Source organism: Suillus paluster (assembly GCF_016628075.1).
Source record: "Suillus paluster strain FC165 chromosome Unknown EDB91scaffold_84, whole genome shotgun sequence".
Classification (NCBI taxonomy): Eukaryota; Fungi; Basidiomycota; class Agaricomycetes; order Boletales; family Suillaceae; genus Suillus; species Suillus paluster.
This window is the reverse complement of record NW_024537644.1, coordinates 78093-101687: the sequence shown is the minus strand read 5'-3', so window position 1 is coordinate 101687 and position 23595 is coordinate 78093. Positions and strand designations below refer to the sequence as shown.

The 23595-nt window shown below is 49.0% G+C and overlaps 12 protein-coding genes across 12 annotated transcripts; 7 read left to right on the top strand and 5 right to left on the bottom strand.

The window, feature by feature from the left end:
* The first annotated feature begins 1066 nt into the window (after positions 1-1066).
* Positions 1067-2111, top strand: EDB91DRAFT_850794 (uncharacterized protein). Its single transcript, XM_041328606.1, has 3 exons — positions 1067-1495; positions 1546-1729; positions 1782-2111. Exons 1-3 carry the CDS (start codon positions 1214-1216, stop codon positions 2033-2035), a joined length of 720 nt encoding a protein of 239 aa, XP_041172289.1. The 5' UTR covers positions 1067-1213; the 3' UTR covers positions 2036-2111.
* Position 2112: 1 nt separating this feature from the next.
* Positions 2113-3281, bottom strand: EDB91DRAFT_850692 (D-Tyr tRNAtyr deacylase-like domain-containing protein). The gene is made up of 7 exons (XM_041328605.1): positions 3126-3281; positions 2998-3060; positions 2900-2939; positions 2687-2831; positions 2548-2626; positions 2451-2494; positions 2113-2396 (listed from the first exon to the last, which is right to left on the bottom strand). Exons 1-7 carry the CDS (start codon positions 3166-3168, stop codon positions 2214-2216), a joined length of 597 nt encoding a protein of 198 aa, XP_041172288.1. The 5' UTR covers positions 3169-3281; the 3' UTR covers positions 2113-2213.
* A 150-nt stretch (positions 3282-3431) lies between these two features.
* Positions 3432-3719, top strand: EDB91DRAFT_1003978 (uncharacterized protein; the record flags this gene model as incomplete). Its single annotated transcript, XM_041312278.1, has 2 exons — positions 3432-3562; positions 3656-3719. Coding segments are annotated over 2 exons (195 nt in total), but the record flags the coding sequence as incomplete, so codon positions are not given.
* Positions 3720-7570: 3851 nt separating this feature from the next.
* EDB91DRAFT_1060479 (tRNA-specific 2-thiouridylase) lies at positions 7571-9033 on the bottom strand (the record flags this gene model as incomplete). The annotated part of the gene is made up of 8 exons (XM_041314345.1): positions 7571-7694; positions 7744-7899; positions 7950-8133; positions 8189-8455; positions 8514-8590; positions 8642-8739; positions 8792-8929; positions 8983-9033. 8 exons carry the CDS (start codon positions 9031-9033, stop codon positions 7571-7573), a joined length of 1095 nt encoding a protein of 364 aa, XP_041172286.1.
* Positions 9034-9300: 267 nt separating this feature from the next.
* EDB91DRAFT_850596 (histone acetyltransferase ELP3) lies at positions 9301-11475 on the top strand. The gene is made up of 8 exons (XM_041328604.1): positions 9301-9434; positions 9486-9721; positions 9779-9849; positions 9901-10188; positions 10243-10725; positions 10785-10908; positions 10959-11325; positions 11378-11475. The coding sequence occupies exons 1-8, from the start codon at positions 9410-9412 to the stop codon at positions 11452-11454; spliced, it is 1671 nt and encodes a 556-aa protein (XP_041172285.1). The 5' UTR covers positions 9301-9409; the 3' UTR covers positions 11455-11475.
* A 20-nt stretch (positions 11476-11495) lies between these two features.
* On the bottom strand, positions 11496-12644 carry EDB91DRAFT_1060448 (uncharacterized protein; the record flags this gene model as incomplete). The annotated part of the gene is made up of 2 exons (XM_041314343.1): positions 11496-12026; positions 12141-12644. 2 exons carry the CDS (start codon positions 12642-12644, stop codon positions 11496-11498), a joined length of 1035 nt encoding a protein of 344 aa, XP_041172284.1.
* A 281-nt stretch (positions 12645-12925) lies between these two features.
* EDB91DRAFT_1161260 (uncharacterized protein) lies at positions 12926-13917 on the bottom strand. The gene is made up of 2 exons (XM_041319829.1): positions 13395-13917; positions 12926-13343 (listed from the first exon to the last, which is right to left on the bottom strand). Exons 1-2 carry the CDS (start codon positions 13884-13886, stop codon positions 13152-13154), a joined length of 684 nt encoding a protein of 227 aa, XP_041172283.1. The 5' UTR covers positions 13887-13917; the 3' UTR covers positions 12926-13151.
* A 45-nt stretch (positions 13918-13962) lies between these two features.
* Positions 13963-14328, top strand: EDB91DRAFT_1253379 (uncharacterized protein; the record flags this gene model as incomplete). Its single annotated transcript, XM_041323639.1, has 3 exons — positions 13963-14001; positions 14058-14183; positions 14230-14328. The coding sequence occupies 3 exons, from the start codon at positions 13963-13965 to the stop codon at positions 14326-14328; spliced, it is 264 nt and encodes an 87-aa protein (XP_041172282.1).
* Positions 14329-14913: 585 nt separating this feature from the next.
* Positions 14914-16510, bottom strand: EDB91DRAFT_1253378 (nucleotide-sugar transporter-domain-containing protein; the record flags this gene model as incomplete). The annotated part of the gene is made up of 2 exons (XM_041323638.1): positions 14914-16231; positions 16284-16510. 2 exons carry the CDS (start codon positions 16508-16510, stop codon positions 14914-14916), a joined length of 1545 nt encoding a protein of 514 aa, XP_041172281.1.
* Positions 16511-17839: 1329 nt separating this feature from the next.
* Positions 17840-18862, top strand: EDB91DRAFT_1028483 (uncharacterized protein; the record flags this gene model as incomplete). Its single annotated transcript, XM_041312677.1, has 1 exon — positions 17840-18862. A coding segment is annotated over one exon (1023 nt), but the record flags the coding sequence as incomplete, so codon positions are not given.
* A 224-nt stretch (positions 18863-19086) lies between these two features.
* Positions 19087-21256, top strand: EDB91DRAFT_850406 (Mif2/CENP-C like-domain-containing protein). Its single transcript, XM_041328603.1, has 6 exons — positions 19087-19459; positions 19511-20143; positions 20190-20504; positions 20563-20723; positions 20779-20869; positions 20926-21256. The coding sequence occupies exons 1-6, from the start codon at positions 19159-19161 to the stop codon at positions 21102-21104; spliced, it is 1680 nt and encodes a 559-aa protein (XP_041172279.1). The 5' UTR covers positions 19087-19158; the 3' UTR covers positions 21105-21256.
* Positions 21257-22757: 1501 nt separating this feature from the next.
* On the top strand, positions 22758-23343 carry EDB91DRAFT_1161233 (uncharacterized protein). Its single transcript, XM_041319828.1, has 3 exons — positions 22758-23011; positions 23080-23167; positions 23224-23343. Exons 1-2 carry the CDS (start codon positions 22847-22849, stop codon positions 23125-23127), a joined length of 213 nt encoding a protein of 70 aa, XP_041172278.1. The 5' UTR covers positions 22758-22846; the 3' UTR covers positions 23128-23167; positions 23224-23343.
* The last annotated feature ends 252 nt before the right edge of the window (positions 23344-23595 follow it).

The following is a 23595-nucleotide window of genomic DNA, read 5'->3' as shown; positions in this document are numbered from 1 at the left end:
GAATACTTCACCCGTAGCGTTCCCAAACATCATGTTCGGTGTAAAAAAAGAAACAAGAGGATGATTGGAGCAACCAGGAGTTCAGCCTCGTTGCTGGGAACGCACCATCCCGAGACTTCGTTGGAGTCTGTAGTAAAGCAAGCAAGGCTTAGAGAGTAATTAATGATTCGCTTAGTCAACAGCACATCTCGACATCTCCTCAATCGATTCCTTTTGAGGACCGCGGTGTAGTTGAATATACTTACATGCTCGCAGCAACGTACAGAAATGTATGCAGGCACTCTTGCAACACCCACAGGGCACTCTTGAAATGCTTCGCAGTCTCAAAATGTGCTCGTAACTTTTCTACAACGCCCAAATTTGATCCTACTATTCGTGAATTCGTTTCTCGTTTGACTCAGAAACAACCGAGCTTCAAGGTAGCGTCGAAAGACGTGCATGTGCTCTCACAACCTTCTGAATTTTACCAAAATCTACTAGTGAGTACTCCTATCTTATCTTTGTACGACTTTCCAACGATATGCATGGCAGAAAATCATCCGTCGTGCGCGGCGGCGGATTTTTTTGTCGTCATTATACATTGGTTTCTCGGAGACAGAACTGGTGGGCACATCATGCATTTTGCGGCAAACGAAACCTTTCTTAACAGTCATCAGATAGATGCTTTAGATGATGCACTTCGGAGAAATCCTGGTCTGCACCTCTACCTGAACTTGGACTACAACCGGTCGACTCGACCTGGATTGTCGTCTCCCATTCTCGCCCTTCTTCCCCTCCTTCGGAACCATGAGAATAGAGTACACATATCACTGTTTCGGAGTCCAGAGCTCAGCGGAACGATGGCAAAGATAGTTCCCCCCTCGATTCAATGAAGGTTGGGGCACCTGGCATGCCAAGATTTACGGTTCTGACGACGACGTCATGATTAGCGGGTCAGTCATTTGGAAATTACAAAAAAGCTGGTCTGATAAGACAACAGAGCGAACCTGAACAAAGCATACTTTTCGAACAGACAAGATCGCTACCTGCATTTCAGCGCACAACCTGCTTTCGCAGATTATTGTTTCTCCTTCTTGCAGGACTGTGTCTGGTTTTTCATATCGAGTGCTGGCAAACTACCGCTTCAGATGGACCGGTTCTTCATTGGGAAGACACATCTGTTTTGCCATGGCAAATTCAGTCCAAGGCAGAACGTGTATTATCACAGTTTCAAATGAAACATCTCCTTTCATCTGTGACCTCTCCCGGAAGTGAAGAGCAGGCAAATGCGTCGGACGTAGTCATCTTTCCTATTATCCAAGCAGGGCAATTCAATATCCGAGAGGAGGAGGATACCCTGTCGATGCTCTTTGATCACTTGGCATCTCGCGAGCATTGCATTGACCAACAACCTGTCATGAATTTGACAAGCGGTTACTTTGGACTATCCAAGGAATACCAGGATCTGATTTTGAAATCTAATAGTGGATGCAGTATCATAGCAGCTAGTCCGAAGGTGATTTTCCCAAGGTGCTGTAGATCGTGATTTAATATGCGTTCTCTTAGGCAAATGGTTTTTACGGTTCTGGTGGCTTGTCTGGGCTCATCCCTGAAGGATATACCCTATTGGAGCAGCGCTTCATGAGAGCGGTAACAGCCGCGAACCGATCTTCTCCTTCCAACGTTCCAGACGGTCGTAATGTTAGCCTTAGAGAGTGGGAGAGGGATGGTTGGACATATCACGCGAAAGGTCAGTCAGTACTCTACGTTGGAGCGTAATGGTGCCTGACATCGCCCTCTAGGAATTTGGCTTTCTCCTTCAGTAGATACACCGCCAGTCCTCACACTTTTTGGATCGACGAACTTGAATTCACGTTCAGCAAACCTTGATACAGAGTTGTCGTTCGTTATGGCAACCTCGTCAGATGGTCTACGTCAGAATTTACAGGAGGAAATCCAGGGACTGCATCATTGGGCGGTACCTTGGAGGGGTGGAAACAGAAACGTCAGGTGGCGCACGAAAGCCATCGTAGGTCTCGTCGGTGGAATGTTGTAGGCAGGTCACGGTTATCGTTGTCATTCCATGTCCTTCAATGCCACATAACTCATCTCACTGTGGTATCGGTTTTTCAAACTTGCGAAATCCTTCTTCGCAGTTTAGTTTGCCTTGTCAGGAACAGTAGCAGAGACCAAAGGAGTTGATGAGGAAATGCAATAGGTCACCGATACGTACACTACGAAACGTCTACTTCACTCGGGCCTGGATTGACACTGGCGGCAGATCTCGAGGTAGCAACATCAGCCGTTTGGTTCTTGGTCTCTTTTTTACTATTCCCACTCGATTTCTTGCTGCTTGTATCTCCTGAAACCGGAGCATACTCGAACTTTCGAGTATCCAACGTCAGAGTAACAGGTCCCTATGCAGATACTGCATCACCGCATAGAAAAGTTCGAGGAGCGAGACACCATACCTCGTTTGTCAACGAGACATCCATCATAGCGCCGAATTGCCCATCTAGAAAACCACGTCAACCACGTCGAAATGCATTCGACTACAATGAAGCTGACCTTGTATTCGATCTGACACATACAGCTGCCGCATCTTCTCGAGAAACGTTGCATACAGTTCTCTGGAAGCATTCGTGGACTGCAGAGAAAATGTGATCGCTGATGAATCATCAGACAAATAGAAGAAGACTTGACGCACCATCGCGCGATGAAAGTCTGGCTTGTTGCCCTTGGTGGTATTCGCCATCAACGTGAACTGGGAGACGCAGAGAACATCGCCAGCGATATCCTTGACGCTCGACTTCCACATCGTACCATTTGCATCGAAGACGCGGATGTTGAGTCTGTTTGGGGGTAGTACCGTGCAGTGGTCAGCACGGAGGACGAGAGCTGAGGATACGATCGTCCTTGCATTTTGTTCGTCAAGGTTTCGACATCCGAAAGCGTGTCATCTATCCTGCGCGAGTAGTAGTTGGTTATGATCGCTGTCTGCGAGATGCATATCCGTACCAGTACCGATTCCAACTAGGACCATCAATCCTCGGGATATACTCGAGATTACCTTACCATCCACTGTCATGCGATGAGCCAACAACAGGTTAGGTACAAGCTAATGCTGACTTCGCTAATAGTTTTACCTGATACCGAAGCCGATGCAACGCGTTGGACGACAGCTCTCATCTAGTACGACAGGCAAGCCACGACGATTGTGTGAAGCAGTGAGGATGACCGCCCGGATGTTGCATAACGTCACCACTTCTAAGTTCTGAGTCCGACTCATCCTCATGAGTCATTACGTGGTACACAACTGCCGTAAGTATGCCCACTGAATTAATCTCTGGCTCAGGCGCTTGGTACGGTGTTCACTGTTCATACACTAGTTATGGGGCTGCGCTGAACCGTTGCTCTCCTAGTCCTTCCAAGATGAGATAGAAATTTGAACGCTCATCATAGGAAGAGCGGATGCGGGAAAAACCACCATCCTCCAGAGGGTTTGCAATGCGCGGGAGAACCCAGAAATATATAATAGCATTGGGGGAAAGGTGCGGAGCATGATACTAGAAATTGGAGGCCGGTAATGATGATCAACCCATCGAGATCAGTTCGATCCCCCCGTTTTGATGGTATGCAGAGAGGTACAAGATGTGCTCTTAGTTGGCAATATGAGCTACTATATCGAGAATGAAATGGTGTTTCGGAACAACCCAAGATTTGTCTTCCACGATTCACGAACACTCGTTCCCTCGTGTTCGTGAATTGTGAAAGACGAATCCTGGGTTGTTCCGAAAAGGACCGTATCCATGTCATATGGTAGTCGGTCAAGTTGGTGACATGCGCTAGCTCACTTAGTTGACACAGGTATTGCATTCCAATGGATGGGGAAACTTCAGGTCTTTCACAGAAGGGGAAGTCAATTTTTTCTCTCAGTGTGACATTGGAATAGTCTCCCCTGATTAGACCAATGGAGGGAAGACAGTCGCTCCTTCGTATCAAGACACTAGAAGCAGTAAGCTTGCTTTTGCATCTCCCAATTTGTACGATCGACTCATTCGCAAACCTCAGTTCCAGCAATCGTGTTATTTACAAAATTCGGTGCCCTCTACGACAATGAATTCGCAGAGCTAACAAGTAAGGGAGAATCGAGGCAAAGTACTAAAAGATTGGCACCCAAGCGTGTCAGGGAGTCGTCTGCGAATGGACCGCAAGCGAGGTTTTTATACAACTACGGGGGCAACCGACGTCCGCCAAAATGTCATGTACGCCTTACCGGTAAGCCGATCAATAGTCAAACTGCTGGTTGAATCGACCGCTTATCTTTGCTCGTTTTTTAGACATGGACAAGGATGGTGCAGACTTCAGGCCACTCATTGAGCGCACGGCAGAAACCCTGACTCAAGCAGTTGTTCGTCTCAACTTAGCAGACCAACGTGGAGCTGCGCATCACATGCAGTTGAAAGGCAACTTCCCGAATCTATGTAATTTGTCTGTGGTGAGTATCGACCACTGAAATCACCTTGTAGGACACTTGCACGACTTGCCAACTCCACTCAGAAAATATCATCTCGCATATTTAAGAAATCTGAGGATCATCGGTTGGTAATATGCAAGTTGGCTGTCTGGTTTCCACACATGTTGGTAGTATGTTTGTTGATCCTTTCTATGCATACTGAAGGAATTGCTGATCCATTTACGGCTCTCCATCGAGCTCGGGCCTTGCTGACCAACGAAAATACTGATCTGTTGACAGTTTGTGAGATTGTTGATCCGCTGACAGCGAATAAGTGTATTGGTCATCAGTCGAGCTCAAGCATGGCTTACCAATGAAATTGCTGATCCGTCTCTAGCGGGTGACCTTTGGTAGTAAGCTTTGTTGACCGAACAGATTGCCGATCTGTTGACAGGATGTGAGTGTCAAGTTGGTCCTCCGTCGGGTTCAAGCCTTGCTGACAGAAGAAATTGCTCGTCCATGACAGGGTGTGAGTTCATTGATCCGATGTCACAATCCAGCCTTGCTGACCAAAGAAATTGCTTTCCGTTGACAGCTTATGAGTATCCTCGAGCCTTGCTCCCTAATGACATTGCTGATCTGTTCACAGGGTGTGAGTGTATCGATCCTTCGTCGAGCTCCAGCCTTGCTCAATGAAGTTGACGGTCTGTTGACAGGAAGTGAGGGTGTTGATCTTCCGTGTAGCCAGAGCCTTACTGACCAAAATATTGATGATCCACTGATAGGAAAGTGAGTTTGTCGATACTCAGTATACCTCGAGTCTTGTTGACCGCAGACATTGGCACATTTCCCATCTGTTGATAACTTGTGAATGTTTCCCCGATGACGCCCTTTCCTCACCGACGAAATTGCTGTTCTGTTGGCAGGTTGCGAGCGTATACATCCTCCGTTGACCTCGAGCCTTATTCACCAATGAAATTACTGGTCCCTTCACAGGCTGTGGGTGTGACAATCCTCCATCAAGCTCAAGCGTTGCTGACCGAAAAAATTGCTCTACTTTGACAGAATGTGAATGTGTCAATTCTCTGTCGCGACCCAGCCTTGCTGACCGAAGAAATTCCTGATCCGTTGACAGGTGGTGAGTGTACCACTGTTCCCCATCGAGTTCGAGCCTTACTCGCTGTGAAATTGCCGATTCGTTGGCAGCGAGTGAGTGCGCTGGCTCTCCGCTGAGCTCGAGCCTTGCTCACCAATGACAATGTCTATCCGTTGACATGGTGTGAGTATGTTGATCCTCCGTCGAGTTCAAGCCTGCTGACTGAAACATTACTCGACCATTGACAGGATGTGAGTGTGTTGGTCCTCGATCGAGCTCGGGCCTTGCTCACCAATGAAATTGATGATCTTTTCACAGGGTGAGTGTGTTGATTCTTCATCGAGCTCGAGCCTTGCCCAAACAAATTGCCAATTCATTGTCAGGAAGTGAGTGCATTGATTCTCTGTGTGCTCGAGCCTTGCTGACCAAAAGATTGGTGAACCGCTGACAGTTTGTGAATGCGTTAAACACCATGTACACCTCAAGTCTTGCTGACCGAAGATATTTTTCATCCCTTGACAGGGTATCAGTGCGTTGATCGTGAGTATATTAATCCTCCGTCGACCTCGAGCCTTGCCGACCGAAGACATTACTGATCCATGATAGAGCGTGTGTGTTGATCCTTGGACCTTTCTTATGAATGAGATTGCTGATCCGTTGATAGCTTGTGAGTGTATTGGTCCTCAGCTGAGATAGATTATTTTCGACCTCCTACATGCTTTCACCAGTTTTACTAATCTGGGCATCGGGAGATAGTATCTAGGTTAGACTCTCTGGTATGTCCCATTGGCCAGACTTTCCACGCAATTCTCAGGTTGCAAATATACTAGGCCGTTGGCTCATCAACATCGGAGAAAATCATTCAGCTCAGTTCTGGTAAATTTTTAGGCGAGATTACAATGAACATGCTTACTATCGGTCAATTCACTGCTATCATTACTTTCTGGCGGTCTTTCTATCTTTGGGACCAGCGACGCTATCTACAGGATCCACAGGAGTCCGGACACCCTTTTCACGTTGCTCTCGAGCAGTATGTAGCGTCTCCGAACGCAGTTTCTGTCAACGAAGCTCTGAGCAATGCCATCCATACATATCAAGCAAACTCCACTCAGTGGACGTCCGAGTTAATGAACACTTTCGCAGGCTCTCAGAGGAGCGCAGAGTTAATCAATATAATTCTTCAAGTCACTTTACAGCATCGCCTGCATACGTTTCAACTCCCATGATTGTAGCAGTCCCGCCGATCTGTTTGCTACAGCAAGGCCTTAATGCTAGACAAATCATCACTACATCAGTGATGTTCGGAGTTGAGCTGAGGTCTCTTGGCGATGAATACAAGTGTTTCAAGGTGGTCCAAGGAGGTGGAATGTGAATGTTTGTACAATCACGAAATATGTCGTTTTTTCTGGCATTGCGTACGAATGTGCGAAACATGTCGGTCATCTAATGCATCATTAGATGGCACGGTTACGAGACGATGCTAGCTGTCTTCACACCTCACGTCGTCGGCAGCATTGTCACACTCACATCGTTGCAGGTTGGTTCGTGTGGTTTCTGTTACAGCTTTCGCCACCGATGATAACCGTGTCCTGGTATATCGTAATTTACTGCATTAAAAGCGACTGATTCGCGGACATTCCGGCGCATTCTGTAACGACTTGGATAGTTCAAAAGTTCAAAGCACATTGTTTCCCTCAAGGTCGGTTGACGTGTATGTTGAACTGTTCGACGGAAAAAAAAAGTTGTTGTGATGCATTTTCACGGGGATGGAGTTGGTGAAGCCTTGAAGGCTGTTCCACAGAATGTCTGACGGCTCGAGTAGCACGGTTGATCCGTTACCCAGTGGAATGAGACTTTGAAACTCCGTTCCGTAGCGAGGTACAAGCGAAGGAATAGAGTTGGCACTCCGACGACAGGCGTCGACCAGAAGCCTTCTGGATGTGAATATTTTGCACCAAAAGCCAGGTAGTGAAATCATTACCTATCGAGTTGTATGCGAACTCGTCATTTCATGACATGTCGGAAGTGGAGTGCAGCAACTAAGCCACATCGATGATTGTACCGCATCCTAAACACCAGTCTTCAATGTAAACCGTTGCAACTTGCCCTGGTGCAACGGCCTTCTGTGGCTCATCGAAATCGATGCGAATGTGACCGTTGTCACTGAGTTAATTAGCTGCTTGTGAAGGATACAATTTACGGTTGGACTCACGAGTACACAGTACAGTCTATGTCAGACATCACATGCCGGAATTTCATACGCGCTTTGAGACCACCGGGATACATGAGCTCTGTTGGTGGGCTGTCAGCCCATATCCAGGTCCAAGCATGGATGACCAAAGATCGGGCGTATAACGCTGGATGATCCCTGAAGGTGATACTATTAAGAAATTCAAAGGAGGATATAACAATACTGACGTCCCAGACACGACATATATTATGTTCTTTGGGATATCTTTCTTCACAACAAAAGTCTTCTGTTTAAGACCCTTCACCTTAGCACCCTGACCAATAGTGAAATTCCATAGCCCTGCATGTTCGCCCACTTGAACTCCTGTTTCCAGGTTGATGATCGGACCAGGTCTAGGTGGTATATATTGGGCTGAGTTAGACGGTTCAGTGGATGATATCAGACACAAAATCCCGAGGGAGCTCACATATAAAGTCATGGAATTTGCGCTTCTCCCCCACAAAACATATGCCCATGCTTTCTTCTCTGGCTGCCGTTGGTAGGTTCCATTTCACAGCGAGCTCTCTGACTTCTGTCTTTTTTAGAGTTCCTAGAGGAAAAAGAGCGCGGGAAAGGCTGCGTTCGGGGATAGAAGATAAATAATATGTCTGGTCCTTTGTGACGTCGCGAGGACGAAGAAGCCTTGGTCGTGAAACGCCGTCATGGTCTTTCCAATCTTTACTTGCGTAGTGACCTGCAAGCATAACAGACGAGTGAGTTAAAATAAGCCTAAAGGAAGATGGATCAAGTACCGGTTGCAAGCCATGGAGTGTTTGAAAACCCAGGATCCTGAGTAAGGCGGTCGAGCAATGCGCCGAATTTCACTTCTCTGATCTAACATCAAAAAATCAATTTCTTAGCCACAAATAAAACAACTCACTTGTTACACCACACGTCAGGGTTGGGCGTGATACCGCTCTCCCAGGATTTCAAAGAGGGCTCGAATACCCGCGTCCAGTATTCACGGGAGAGATCCACCTGTAAGCTGACTTGGAAGCTTTCAAGGTGATATATTGACTGCAGGACGTACCATTGTACAAGGTATATCGAGCACCCCACACACGCGTCTGACGTCCTCCCAGTCTTTCTCCCACTCACATCCATGATCTGAACCAGACTCGTCGCGGGTGTCCCAGTTGCGCATGAACACTGCCGATAGGTCGTAATCCTGTGGGTATAAAAATATGTGTCGGCTCTTTCAGAATAACATATTTTGCTTACTTTGTCCGCTAGTATTTTTGCGGTGACGGAAGAATCTACTCCTCCGGACATTGCAACGACGACTGGGTGCGACTCCATGAGGCTTTGTTATGGCGAGTGCAGGAGTCTTTGACTTACCCTTGTCGCCTTTCTTTGGGATGTGTGTCCTGGATTCATAGTAGGTCCGGATCTGTAACTTTTTCAGGCACGAGAAGCGACATCGTCGAAACATGGGTTGCGGACCCGGTCTAACTTTGAAGTTCTTGAAAGTGTGACAACGGAACAGTGCGTGACATATGCGTGACCCGAGGCAAACTCTAGTCATTAATATCGTTAGCGAGTACATTCACCAGCTTTTCTTCGAGATCGGATTGCACGGCGAGCAAGAAACCTCAAAGTAAGGAACTGGACGCACACTAATTCTGAAAGACGAACGTGTCGCCTCCAAATGGTCCAAGGATCAAAAACCGAAGGTAAACACATCACACAATCTCCTTCATCCCTCAACTCACAATCTAAGCAAGGCCCCTCCCAGGCCGAGATCCTCCTTCGCGTAACCTCCGGAATCGCTGCAGAACTAATCAAAGCTCATGATTCCAACCAAACTGTCTCTCTGAACGAACTCCGCGCGAAGATCTCTAAGAAATATAGCTTTTCAGGCGTGCCGAGGCTCGTGGATATCATCAGCGCTATACCGGATGAATATAAAAAGGCTCTTTTGCCTAAACTTCGTGCAAGGCCTATAAGAACGGCCAGTGGTGTATGTAGCTCGATTTCACCTCACGGAAGACCAGTTGGATCTGATGTTTTCTGATAGATCGCTGTGGTAGCAGTTATGTGCAAGCCCCATCGATGTCCTCACATCGCCATGACAGGGAACATTTGCGTGTACGTTCCGATTTGTTTTCTCTCGTAATGCGTTTCTAATTCCTGGGATAGATATTGCCCAGGCGGGCCAGATTCCGATTTTGACTATAGCACGCAAAGTTACACTGGCTATGAACCGACGAGCATGCGTGCTATCCGTGCACGCTATGACCCATACGAGCAGACGCGGGGTCGTGTCGAACAGTTAAAAGCCCTGGGTCATAGCGTTGACAAGGTCGAGTTCATCATCATGGGCGGTACTTTCATGAGCATGCCAGAGGACTACCGCGCGAAATTTGTAGCACAGCTACATAACGCTCTATCTGGCTTCACAGGCACCGATGTCGATGAAGCGGTACGGTAAATATCACCCTATTTTGGTTTCAAACAGTAGGATATTTATGCGGCTTATAGATATTCGGAACAGAGCAAGTCAAAGGCGATCGGGATAACTATAGAGACGCGACCAGATTACTGTCTGAGGCCCCATCTATCACAAATGCTCCGCTACGGTTGCACGCGCCTCGAAATTGGCGTTCAATCAGTATACGAGGACGTTGCCCGAGACACCAATCGCGGACACACCGTGCGTGCCGTCTCTGAGTCCTTCCACATGGCCAAAGATGCAGGATTCAAAGTCGTCGCTCATATGATGCCTGATCTTCCAAATGTGGGATTGGAGCGCGATCTCGAGCAGTTCAAGGAATATTTTGAGAACCCAGCGTTTAGGAGTGATGGGTTGAAGATATATCCTACATTGGTCATTCGAGGGACGGGATTGTATGAGCTTTGGCGGACGGGCAAGTACAAGAATTACACGCCTAATGTCTTGGTGGATGTTGTCGCTCGAATATTGGCGCTCGTACCTCCATGGACACGAGTATATCGCGTGCAAAGGCGAGTCTCTTGAAATCGAGGTGAAGTAACAGGATTTCTCACGTAGCTGCTTATTATAGAGATATACCGTTGCCGCTGGTCACAAGCGGCTGTGAAAATTCAGGCAACCTACGAGAGTTGGCCCTCAACCGCATGAAAGATTTCGGAGCAGAATGCAGGGATGTGCGATATCGCGAAGTTGGCGTGCGTATGGCGTCCTAATATATGTGGCTTATATACTCACAGTTGTACAGATACACGAGATACACCACAAAGTGCGCCCGGAGTCTGTTGAGCTCCTCAGACGAGATTATGCGGCCAATGGGGGGTGGGAGACCTTCCTTTCATACGAGGACCCAGAGCAAGACATCCTGATTGGGCTGCTTCGCCTAAGGAAGTGTTCCGAAGAAGGTACCTTCAGGCCTGAGCTTGTGTGTAAAGAAGGTGCAGAGGGGGGGTCGAGTATCGTCCGTGAGCTCCATGTGTATGGTACCGCGGTTCCAGTACACGGGCGCGACCCAACAAAGTTCCAACATCAGGGGTTTGGGACGCTTCTCATGGAAGAGGCGGAACGAATAGCGCGGGAGGAACATGGGAGCGTGAAGCTCGCCGTCATATCAGGTACCATTTTTAACTTGTAAAGGGAAATGCTTAACTCACACCTTCTCCATAGGTGTTGGCACTCGAGATTATTACCGCAAGCTCGGGTACGAGCTCGATGGCCCCTACATGAGCAAATCACTACTATAGCATATACAATTACACTATTGTTGTACATCACATTATCGTTTTTACGAGCGTCCTTGGTCGCCGATGATCAATGTATGAAAATTCGGAAATACAAGTTCCTCCTCCACCGTATTCCGTATGACATCCTGAATGAACCTCTCGACCCGCGTCACGTTCTTGAGAACATGTTTGTCCGCCTGACCGATCTCGCTCTCGATTAATATAGACGGGAGGAGGCGCTGGCCGACTGGCAATGGTTTCCCATCGCGTTTTCCGCTGTCTTCGTCTATATCAGGTGGGGTACTAGACTGGCTTCGCGGGCGTTTACAAGTGGGGCCATATGGATCCAGTTCATCGAGTACGCACAAATGCACTCGGCCACGTGAACCTTCATACGCGACGGCTACCTCTCCCGTGAACACCAGTCCTGTCACTGAGAGCTTGATTGGGAGGGACATGAATGACGGGGAGGGGTAGTTGATCAATAAGGATGTCGTGAGGGTGAGCCGAAGATTGGAGTGCCAGTTCAGGTAGAGATGGAGCTGTAAATCTGGACTGTTAGGCGAGGGAGTTGGAGTTGGCTCTGACTCTGGCTTCGGGCGTGAAGACGGGGGATCTGGAGGAGAAGCTCGCGTCGACGACTGGTCTGGCATCGTAGACGCGCGCAGCATCGAATCATACACCGAACCTAGCTCAGGCGATGTCACAGGCACGCTTTCCGTCATCGGCCTAAAGTCACCTAGGCCAGGCATGCTCATATGCATAGCGCCTCCGCCCCATACATCCCTCGACGAGCCAACATGCAACGCTGGCGTAGACGCGAATAAATCCACAGAAGGACTACGCCCATAGCGTATATGCGGTGGTAGATGATGATACGCCAGCCCCTCGTCCGCGATTCCCCGACGCGCACCCTTTCTCGACACCCACTCAAACCCATCCTCATCATCCCCTGCGCCTTCCGTCACTTTCACATTCTCATCCGGCTCAGAATTGGAATCAGAATCAGAGTCTTCGAGGAAGTCGCGGTATATATCACGAAGGTCGACGAGCTCGACGTCTGGAGGGACGGTGCCAAAGTCGAGCGAGGAAATTTCGACGGGACCGATGAAGGAAGGTCTTTGGGTTGTCGTAAGTTGGCGGTTGAGGATTTCGACGAGGGCGGTTGCTAGTGATGAGTTTAGCTTTTGCCATTCCAGTTCGATAGACATGATCAAGTAACAAGCGTCGGCATATTCCGATACTGGTATTAGCAAAAGCCCTCCTGGACCCACTATTTTGTGATCTCTTACTGTTGGTTTGTCCTATTTTAAACGGTACGCCGCGTAAGCAGAGAACTCGTCTATGAAATACCCTGTCCAGTCTCATGAATCCACGCTGGGTAATTTCGCCAGAGTGTACGAGCGGATGGCTTTCTTCACTACACTCTGAGTCTTAGTCACAAGCACAGGACGGAGTTTCTTGATGGTTTCACGCGACGGCACTTCTTTATGTCCAGTAAACACAACACACATCGCATCACGCAGCTCAGCGTGACTATATGGCAAAACATTGCGCAGCTCAAGAGTCGACAGTGTCCTGCGGTCGCATTGCGACGATTATAACGCTGCGAGGCCTTTTCACCTTCCCAGCCCAGTAACAGCTCAATTCTGGTTTATAAGCAGTGGATGAAGGGGCAGCTACCTGTAGAACTACACAAACAAATCAGCATAAGGATATCATACCAAGCGCACGAAACGTGCAAAGGACCTCGTTTTGCGCTTGTTACGAGAAGGAACCATTAAAGTCCTGTTTACAACGAAGCCGTTGGTATGGTGAGCACACTCTGCATCAGTGCATGCAGGGCATCGAAGGCTCATACGGAGAATCCGCAACATTGAGATATATGGCCCAGTAATTTTGCTCTGTTGGTGCGAGTGAGTGTACCGTCCTTGCGAGAGAACATGGAGCACAACCTTAAGACTGGGTAAGTATTCGGCCAGTAGCCTTTGATTCGAGTATCGACTTTCCTGTGGGACGTGTTCAAACATGCACTGGCAGGTTTGATCATATCCCACAGCAAAAAGGTGCAATCTCCTGCACACGAGAGATGAATTGCGAGAAGTTGAAGCCTGCGAGATGATCCTTTTGCCTCGCTGCCCTCGTGTCCGTGATGCACAGGTTGTTTCAGTGCAATCATCCCATTCACTGATGATCATCACCTTCATGACTGTAGATAGAGGTGAATTAGTAATCGATAAAGCGAATTGGAGACTAGCAGTGGGAGATCTTACTACACAAATGCACAAATGCACAGGTGGGCTACGTCCATAGCGTACACTGCGTATATGCAGTGGCAATTCAACGGGTTCGACGTCTGAAGGGACTATACCAAAATCAATTTCGACGGGGCCGATGAAGCTGAGTCTTTGGGTTGTCGTGAGTCGGCAGCTGAAGCCTGAGGATTTCGCCATTCCAGTTCGAAGTGACAAGTAACTTTGACAAGCTTCGGCATATCCCGATACTCGGTATTACAGCAATACCACCGACATGAACAACGGACGGGGAGAGGCAGAAGTCCTCGCGACTGTCAGTAACCCTCCTTACTCTCCTATCCACAACGAGCACGCTCACCCAAACCCTAGTTCAACGACGGCTACCAATACTCCAAAACCAAGCTTGAAGAGAGCTTGCGTCAACTCATGACGCTCAAACCCGCCAAGTCCTCCAAGGACACTGCTGCCCTGAAACGAGAGGATGTGGATCTCATCGTGCGTTTGCGTGGTTTTAAGCTGGTGCATAACTCATGTGCTGCAGGTGAATGAACTGGGTATTCCTAGATCGCATGCTGAGAAGGCGCTCTTGGAAAGCGGGGGCGATCTCGAAAAGACCCTTCGTGCGCTCGTCATGAGCTGATCGTTCGTGGGTCTGTCCAACGAAAACTTGCTGCTTCAATATCATATCATTTCTTGTCTATGCAATCGACACCTCATCAAGGCAGAACAGCATCTGGAAAGACGTAAATTCAGTCCCAATTACAGCTAACAGACATGTCAGCAAAATTCACTACTCTACGAAAGAAAGAAGAAAATGTTCAAAGTTCATCATCATCAACCACCGCAAGTCCTCGTGCGTAACAGTATGCATGTAACAAAGAAAGCAAAACTAGGCAAAAAAAGGTAGAAATGCAATCTGGAATGGAACATCAGAACAGCAAACACGCACGAGCGCGACCAGAAAAGACTGCAGGGGGGAGTGAGCGAGAGATGAAATCGTAATGTGACTTTGGCTATGAACAAGATGAAAAAAAGAGTTGATATGATAACCATGAAATAGATTCAGATTCGCCCGTTTATGAGATCGTGGTGCAATGACAGGATGAAAAGGGGTGTTTGTAAAGATCTAGGAAAACGGGTATATTCAAAAAAAAAAATCATCGTAAAAGTCGTATGATAGTGGAAAGTTCTGATATGTTCTTCTTTTTATGTCCTGGTATGATGATCACAGCCGCTCTTCAGGCCTGGGTGTGGGCGTACGTGATGGAAAGGGAGAGCCGTAGGGTGCGTTGAGGTATCGCGAGGTGGATTCCATATCAGAGAAGTGGTCAATCTCGACCGTGCTAGAGGGCTTTTCTGCAAGGCCGAGAGCACTGGCGATAACTCGGGGGCTTCCAAACGGCGAAGACTTCTTCTGTAATGGGAATTGACCGATTATAGGATCATCCGGACCCAGAGGGGCGTCGGAAAACGGCTTTGAGCCGCCGCTGATGGAGGATGTTATCTTCGTCTCATGCAACGGAGGCTGGTTGTACATTGCAGTCGCTGCGAGCACCGTGGAAGCTCCGATGATGAAGGAGGGGGTGATGTGAAAGTCGAAGAGCACGACGGAGGCAAGGAAGGAGAGAATGATGGATAGTGATGTCGCGAACCCCTTCAAGATATTGTCCGAGTACTTGATCACGACAGCAGTCACCAAACCACCAAAGACTTGTGTCGCCACCGTGGCCCAGGCCCATCCACCAAAGTTTCGGAAGAGGTAACTCAAGAAGCTCATGGAAGACGGTTGTGCAGGGCCGTAGAGGATCGGGAGGAAGGCGGGGAGTAGGGAGAAGAGCGAGAGCTGGACGTTGCGCACCCACAGGTCTGCCTTGGAGTTCTTGAGCACCATCTCAAAGTAGACACCGGCGAGGCCAGATGTAAAGCAGGCCGCAGTAACCGCACCAAAACCTTTCAGCGGGCTCATAATGTGGGTGTACAAGGGTGCTGCGTCATGTGCACTCCCCACGCGAATCTCCCGTGTCCCACTATTCGACGCAGTGGTCTGCACCTGGACGATACCAACACCAATCGCTAAGAAAAACAACGACAACCATTTCGTCGAGGAGATCGTCTTCCGGAGGAGGACTACCGAGAACGCAGCGGTAGTGAGGATCTTCATCTGGTATGCCACCTGGAAGGACGCCACGGGCAGATTACCGATAGCCACGAACTGCAATGAGTTCTGCACGACGTAAAGGATAGCTGGTATGGACAGCTTCCAACAATCGGGGCTGAAAATCTCACTGCATACTTGGCGGAATGGCGCAGACCATGGAAATAAGGATTGCACGAGGCCATTGAATGATTTCCGGGATGACCAATGTGATTCTCCTATGTCCTGTGCTCTCCATAGCGCAATCACGAAGGATATCGACCCTTTGAGGATTTCGCCTAATAGTACTGCGGCTGCAGGTGAATAAGACAAGTGGGCAGGCGTCGATACGCGGGAGTAGTGCATCACGATGGACAAGGTCGCGTTTTGGACGGCGAGCGTGATGAGCCTGACACATGGGAAAGTCAGCCACCTGCGGACCAACGGTTGGTTGAACTCACGATACGTATTTGAGAGGCATACCACAAATGGTTGGTTCTCTCGGGGCTGTTTCTGGTAGGATTGCATTTAGATGCTGATTGAGAAGTAAACCCGATGATTTGGGTGAGAGTCCATTGAGTCCTGAAGGAGGAAGCAATGGAGCTAAGCGTGGACTGGGAGTTGTCGTTCCGAAGATGTTTGAAGATGAGGGAACGGAGCGGACGGACGGGTATGCACGATGGTACATTTCATGTGAAGATGAAGGCACTGCGGACGGAGGTTTAGTAAAGAATCAAAGGGCGCTACGGATAGCTGTACTGACTACTCGTGCTGGTTCCGTTTTTTCGACGGCCGCGATTGGCTGGCTAGATGATTTAACTTCGGATATCGTTCAGGGTGCTCCGTACGTCCGACGTACGTGTAATTCAGTAGAAACTAGGAAGAAATAAAGATAAAAAAGCTGGTCGTGAAAGAGATGAGAACGGATTGTAAGCGCAAATCGTCCACGAAAAGCACCTTGTCTGATTCGTCCGTAACAGCTGCCAAGTTTGCGACCACTGAATTAGAAACAAGTCGCAGTTAAACGGGCCAGTCGTCAAATAAAAGTCGGTGGTCCTCAACGCTGGAATGTAAGAAAAATAGGATGATGAAGGCGTACACTCAAAAAAGGTGTCTGTATGAAAATCACAACATCACCAACCTCGGCTATAGAAGGTCACTTGAACAAAAATTGGATCATCTCATCAACTTCGAATTATGTTATCCCTTCAAATTCGTTCCTATGCAAGTTTTGATACAAGTTTGACATGAATTTACTACGTGGAGCACAACATGGTAACAAATACATCTAACGCCTAATCATCCTGAGCTGAGCAACGTGTTCTTCGTCAACTTACCGGGCGCTCTACACCTGCAGAATGCGTGTCACCTCCTCGATCTGTAAAACCATGCATCAGATCATCACCGCAGCTCGAGATTAAGCAAGATGAACACCAAATGCGATGCCTCAGCCTCGCCTTTATTTCTCCATCCACACCGCATCTGTCTGCGTGGCTCTTTGATAAAAACCGCATCAGACACCCTCGCACATCAAGGGACCCATTCGAGCGGGATGTGTGTTTTTACCAGGATAATCTTCATCGGCATCCATCGGTGCCCATCACAGCTCAAACGAATAAAAATATGCAAGACTTACAATGACATCCATCTACAATAATAACATGAGAACAAGTGTAGGCATCTCCAGGTGATCCTGCGTCCTCATCCCTCGACCAATGGGAGGAACATTCAGCAAAGATTGTTTTTGAGACGACAGGTCAATCCTCGACGTTTGTCTGGACTATCCATCCTTGAAAGTTGCATGAAGCAGAGGATAAACAGTAATTTGGACGTCGTAGTTTTAGTTGAGAAAAGTTCGTAGACGACCAAGGTTTTGACTAGCTCGGTGAATCCCGAGCGGACGTACAAAGCCGCTTGACTCGGTGGCCCATTTTGGCAAGTATTCGGGACGCTCAAGAAATTTGGTCCAACTGCCTTGACCCGACTGACGAGGATGGCTTTAGCACAAGCACAAAAATCTCCTTTCGCCACACTTCTAAAACGATCCAAATTCTCCTCCTTTGACCCCCGCATCGCCCAAGTCTACACCACACACGGTGGTGACGCCCACCGGGGTAACTGGGGCTTCAAACGTCCGCTCCCAATACGCAGACGAGGTGCCTACATCACCGTAAAGGCCGTCGACTCCCTTGAGCAGCAGACAGAATGGAATTCTGCAGAGCCTCAGGCAATGTGGATGAAGAACTGGGATGAACTGCAGTTTAACCCCATGCCCGAAGAATCGTTGGGGCTGTTACGTCGGTCGCCGCACGAGGGGACTGCTGATATGGCAGACTCGGAGTACGCCCCAGAGCGGACGGACCCAATCAGTTGGCGTCCTTCTGCTATCCCCAATATCCATGCCATGTCCAACTCAGAATTCAAGCAGTATGTTGCGAATATCCGTCGCAAACGCATGGACTTCTTGGCGTACCAAGAGAAGAAGTTGAAGTTGGACACGCTCAAGCAATTGTCTAATGAATCATCTCAAGAGAAAAAGGCTCCTCCCAGAAAACTTCCCGTCGACCTAAGCCTTGAAGCCTTTGCTATGTGGGAGTCCCAAAGCCTACGAGAGAATCGTCGGTCACGTTCACTTGAAAGCGTACCGCATCACTCTGCAGGTCTCCACTATCCCCGTTTCACACCACTTCAAACGTATCTCTCTACAAAGGAACACAAAGGACGAGTGGTAGAAGAGGTCAGGAACGACAGAGGAAAGGCGCTATATTACGTGGCGTCCTATGCCGGTATGGGCACCGTCGTGCATCAGAAGAACAAGGGAGTAGGCTCTGTCATGGCATGGGGTGACGCGAACAAAACAGGAGCGATGAAATTCAGACCGGAGAAGGTATCATTGGACAAGGCGCCAGAGGTGGTGTACAAGAGGCAGGGGTTGAAAGCGGCGAAGATAACGATGGAGGCAGTCGCAAGCGACGTGCAGAGTCACTCAAAGAGCAACGTTCACAGACCCGGCTCGCTGGAGTACATCACGGCTGAACCTTTGATGCCTTTCTCCAACTACAGCTCCGCGCATCCTAAGCGCTCGGCGAGGTTCAGTGATGTCGTGAAGAGGTCGACACAACCACTGCCTAATACTCTGTCGACACTGGACTATTTGAAGGGGATTGTTGATGGTGGAAAAGGAGAGGGGGAGCCATAGTCACTTCTAGTATACCCCGAATCGACTTATTGTGATGTGGACATTAGACGCGTGACATGCGTGACAAGCGCGTCTTGTTTAGCTTCCCACGATACTAAGTACTCCTCCAGCGGCTTGTGTGCTCGCCGTCACCAACGATGCCACGCGAAACTACAGACCGGAGAAAATCAAGCATAGGCAGCCGCCGTGGTCCTCCAAAGAAACATATTCCCTTCCGCGCTGATGACCTTCGCCTCGGAAAGAAAACCGGGATCCCAGTCCAATATGTCGGCCGGGACTCTGATGAATTCGAACTCTTCGACGAGCTCATCAAGCAGGCTGACGATCGCACACCGCCCCGCGTAAAGTCACGCAAGAAGAGGGTATCCGTCGTCGCCCCATTTCCAGATGGAGATGAATACGACGAGGACGGGGAAATGTCGATGGAGTTGGCCGAAAGTGAGTCTGCCTGCGAGCACGATCCGACTTTCGTCTCATCATCTCCTGCAGGCAACCAAGGCACCCCGCTGGCCTACTTTACGAATGCTCCTCCCGCGATGGCGCCCAACAGCGCACGCAAACCAGGCTCGTCGCGATCCGTCCCGCGCACGTCTGAGGTCGACTTTGACGAGGTGCCTTCACCCCGTATGCGTGCTGCACCATCTAGGCGCGCGTCGGCCGTGAATGGTGCGGGTCCTTCAGCACTCTCCAAGTCGTTCTCTGTATACAACGACAGCGTTATCCATGATCCTGCTCCTGACCCCGAATTCGAGCCTGCAAATCAAGACTTCGAATATGAACCCCCGCCGAACGACAGCCCGCCGCGAACGGGAATAAGTTTCCAGGAAGAAGATGATGACGACAACGATGCGGCGGAAGTCGAGGAAGAGATGATATCAGTTCCTCCGAAGAAGACAGTCGACAAGGGCAAGCGACGTGCAGAAGTAGAGGTGGAGCACCAGGAGGAAGATGGGATTGATGAGGATATCGCGCAGGGACTCGAAGAGGTTGAGAATGGGCCAGATGAGGAAGAGGACGAAGACCCGCCCCCTAAGAAGCCACGCAAAGACGACCAAAAAGAGCAGAAAGCCAAGAAACCGAAAGCGCGCGCACCCAAACGAGTTATCAAACCATCCAACGAAAGTAAGTCCTCTCTCTTACACCGTACGCACGAAATTCACCACCTCAGATTCACCACCACCTGACGGCGTGCGCCGCAGTCGACGGCATCGGTACAAACCACTCGAATACTGGCGTCAAGAAAAGGTCGTTTATGGGGGACACGATGATAGCTTAATTCTCGTTCCGCAGATCAAAGAAATCATTCGCATCCCGCAAGAGCCTGCTAAGCCACTCGGCAAAGCAGGCAAGAAGCGCAAACGCACGGGCAGTGAACGTGCGAAGAGCATCCCTGAGCCATTTGACCCCGAAGAGGGCTGGGACGACGAAACGCTCGAATCCGGTGTAGTCATCGACTATGTCACCGAGGAGCCAGTGTCGAGACGTGCGTAGCCTCTTGTATCAAGTATCTTAAAGTTTGGTGTTGATCTGCGCTGCTTCAGGTATCGTCTACACAGCAAAGAAGATCGATCCCAAACCTGCGGCCGGCGGCGGGTGGTTTTTTCAAAAGGTTTTCGGGGAAGGCGACTTTATCGCAGCAGGTGTCCTTCGCATACCCCCGAATGGCCGCAAACCAAGCAAAGGAACGAAAGACAACACATATGTTCGCATACATCACCACCCCTGCACTGCGATCTATTTACCCTATTTTTACACAGGTCTTCTACGTCATCGAAGGCGCCGTAGCTGCTGTGATTCACGAATCGCAGTATATAGTAGCTACAGGGGGCATGTTCATGGTGCCGCGCGGTCAGTTCCATCCCTCCTGCCCCGTCCGCTAGTCATAAACAAAACACGCAATACAGGCAACACCTACTACATAGAGAACATCTCTGATCGAGACGCAAAAATTTTCTTCACGCAAGCTCGTCAAGTATCAGAAGAAGATCAAGACCGTGTGACGTATTCCGCGCCGCCGTCATCACATCCCCAGCGGTTGAGTGAGGCCCCACTGGCCAAGAGGGCAACGACGATGAAGGTGTGAGATGATAATTGGATAGCGCATCCTTCAAGTTTGTATTGCATTTGTTTTTCGTATCGTTATTGGTTCACTAGTGTAGCCTAAGTGTAATTAAGCGCGTTTGTGTCGGAAATGGATGGGACGTACTGTATCTGACGTTACACATAGTACAAGTAGTCCATCGTCCATGGTGCTGCTCACGAGCCTACCAATTCGGATTCGGGAAAGTTGAGGTGACAACTCCCGCTTAGTGCTATCACATGTAAGTACAAGCCTCGGTCACACTAGTGATGCCTCTACAGGCACGCCCTTTGCTGTGAATTCGGACATCCACGTATTTTATCTGAACAGCACGATCAGCAACCCATAGAGGAAAATGCTGGCTCGTGGATCCCGCGAGTGGTGGAACTATTATTGCATCTGTCAAATCCCCAATTAATTTCCTTTGGTGAGGATAACTAACGCCTTAATGGTCTTGTTCCTCCATCATGGGCCACGGGTGTGCACGGACCTTCTAATGATGCTCGGTTCGCAACTTCAATCGCGCCCACGTCTGTCCGTCGACCTTGCGTCACAGGTGTTTCCACCTCATCATGGGTCCTCTCAGGTAGTCTGCCTGATTCCAACGAGCGCAGCGGGGAAGCTTGGGTTGGGATGTCCAACTCTGAACTCCAATCCCCCTCAGTAGGTACGTGTGGTCCGTATTCAACCCCTGGTAAAATACGCACCACTGACTTTATTCCTGCACGCTATCAACCACGAAATAGGACATTATCCCACCATCGATGACCTTTTCCAGCACCGGGGGGGTACGTCTGGTTTATTACCTTGGCTCATGGTATGTCAAATGGAGATGGATCTGCCTGTAGAAGTGTACTACCATCCTGTCATTGATCATGGTCGGAGATACGTCGTTCAAAGGTTGCAAGGATTTCGATATGAATCATAACTTACGCTGATTTAAATTGCAGGTACTTCGGGAGGATGAGCGCAAAGAAACTAGGCTCGTAGCATGGTTTCCAAAGGTCAAGGCCAAAGCTGGCATCTGCGGTGGTGAAGGACCACGCGATGATGTATGCTAGTGCACCATAAGCCACCATCTGGTGGGCTCGAGCCTGCCAACTCATACTCTGCAGATCAGATCAGCAGCAGCTTCATGATCGACGTTTGGGAGACATGTGGGCTTGACGCGGCACTGACGCAGCACTGACGCGGCTGTGACGAGGCACTGACGCGGCTGTGACGAGGCACTGACGCGGCTGTGACGAGGCACTGACACGACATGGGTACTAACGTTGACGCGACACGGGGGCCTGATGTAGCATGTGTGGGGCTTGACATGATAATTTCATAGCCTATAGGGCCTGCCACATCAACAAAAGAGCCTGAACCGTATATGTAAATATATGCTGCCCGAAGCATATATTCACATATATGTCGCAATGTAAGACCTTGTGTATGTCTGAAAAGCTGAATCACAGCACGCATGCTCATGTAAGCTTCACAAGGCCTTGCATGCTTCGGGCTCTTTTTTTGATCAGTGATGCGGTATGGGTGAAACTCAACATCAAATTTTAGCGGCGCAGAGATACCCATTCCCGACTCGCGATTTTCCACGTACTAATCAGTGCCGCGTCACAGGCGTGTCACGACCGCCACCTTAGGAGCCCTTCCCAGAACGGTTCACGAGCATAAAAGCCAGCTGTCTTCCCCTCAGAGTGAAGTATTCGAGAACCTGTCCGACAGATCTCGTATCCGTACAACTGATGCGTTTCATCTTCCTCGCTATCGTAGCTGCGTTGACAGCATCCATGCCTGTCAGTGCAATACCAGCTGTTTTCAGTAGGGACTCGCAATGCATTAGCTCGGGCCAACCTTGTGAATTTTCCCTCAACTTCATTGATTGCTGCGCTGGTTCCTATTGTTACGTGGTATGGATGGTTTATTTCGCATCCCCTTCAAGTTGACTCACCCTTTGCGCCTCGTACAATTGCGATAGCGGACTTTTGACATGATACGGGGCATTTGCAAATCAGACACCGATTAAGGATCTTCAAAATATACCAAGAAGCTCGCACGTCACGAGAGTAAGTGATGTCCCTGCCTTCGCATTTATGTCGTTCATGGAGCAATTCTTACATAGTTAAGTTTGCCCTTGGATAAATTTCACTACCGCTGGAGTATTCTTGAATAGAACATCTTTCGAAAGACTCGGTACGATATTGACAGGAAAACATGACATATAAGTGAGCGAAGTACTGCAGCCCCAGTGATCCGAGTCGCTTGAAGCTTAAAAACCAAAAACCTCCCAGGTCGGACATAATCTACGTTCACAGTAGTGTTTTCCCGTTGTTTTCGTAGTTGTTTTCGCTTCTGTTTTCAAATTTCTGGGGAAACCAAGTTGTTCTCTAGTCTTGTCAAATTGGACAGTCCGAGGGAGCCAGTGGAAATTTGGTCAGGATCTACGATCCAATTGATATCGCGAATGGGCCAACATTTTAACAGTCACCAACTC

Bases quoted from the DNA above. Each gene is read 5' to 3' on its own strand.
- EDB91DRAFT_1161260 (XM_041319829.1), bottom strand. From the start codon at position 13,886: ATGGCGAAATCCTCAGGCTTCAGCTGCCGACTCACGACAACCCAAAGA. The intron at 13,344-13,394 runs CTTAAGGTTGTG...ACTCACTCGCAC, and splicing joins TGGCCGAATACTTACCCAGT to CAACAGAGCAAAATTACTGG.
- EDB91DRAFT_850596 (XM_041328604.1), top strand. From the start codon at position 9,410: ATGGTCCAAGGATCAAAAACCGAAG. The intron at 10,189-10,242 runs GTAAATATCACC...TGCGGCTTATAG, and splicing joins GATGTCGATGAAGCGGTACG to ATATTCGGAACAGAGCAAGT. The intron at 10,726-10,784 runs GCGAGTCTCTTG...TGCTTATTATAG, and splicing joins CGAGTATATCGCGTGCAAAG to AGATATACCGTTGCCGCTGG.
- EDB91DRAFT_850794 (XM_041328606.1), top strand. From the start codon at position 1,214: ATGAAACATCTCCTTTCATCTGTGACCTCTCCCGGAAGTGAAGAGCAG. The intron at 1,496-1,545 runs GTGATTTTCCCA...GCGTTCTCTTAG, and splicing joins TCATAGCAGCTAGTCCGAAG to GCAAATGGTTTTTACGGTTC. The intron at 1,730-1,781 runs GTCAGTCAGTAC...ATCGCCCTCTAG, and splicing joins TTGGACATATCACGCGAAAG to GAATTTGGCTTTCTCCTTCA.
- EDB91DRAFT_850692 (XM_041328605.1), bottom strand. From the start codon at position 3,168: ATGAGAGCTGTCGTCCAACGCGTTGCATCGGCTTCGGTATCAG. The intron at 2,495-2,547 runs GTCAGCTTCATT...GTGGTTTTCTAG, and splicing joins TGTGTCAGATCGAATACAAG to ATGGGCAATTCGGCGCTATG. The intron at 2,397-2,450 runs GTATGGTGTCTC...GTATCTGCATAG, and splicing joins ATGTCTCGTTGACAAACGAG to GGACCTGTTACTCTGACGTT.
- EDB91DRAFT_850406 (XM_041328603.1), top strand. From the start codon at position 19,159: ATGCCACGCGAAACTACAGACCGGAGAAAATCAAGCATAGGCAGCCGC. The intron at 19,460-19,510 runs GTGAGTCTGCCT...CATCTCCTGCAG, and splicing joins GTCGATGGAGTTGGCCGAAA to GCAACCAAGGCACCCCGCTG. The intron at 20,724-20,778 runs GTTCGCATACAT...ATTTTTACACAG, and splicing joins GAACGAAAGACAACACATAT to GTCTTCTACGTCATCGAAGG.
- EDB91DRAFT_1161233 (XM_041319828.1), top strand. From the start codon at position 22,847: ATGCGTTTCATCTTCCTCGCTATCGTAGCTGCGTTGACAGCATCCATG. The intron at 23,012-23,079 runs GTATGGATGGTT...CAATTGCGATAG, and splicing joins CTGGTTCCTATTGTTACGTG to CGGACTTTTGACATGATACG.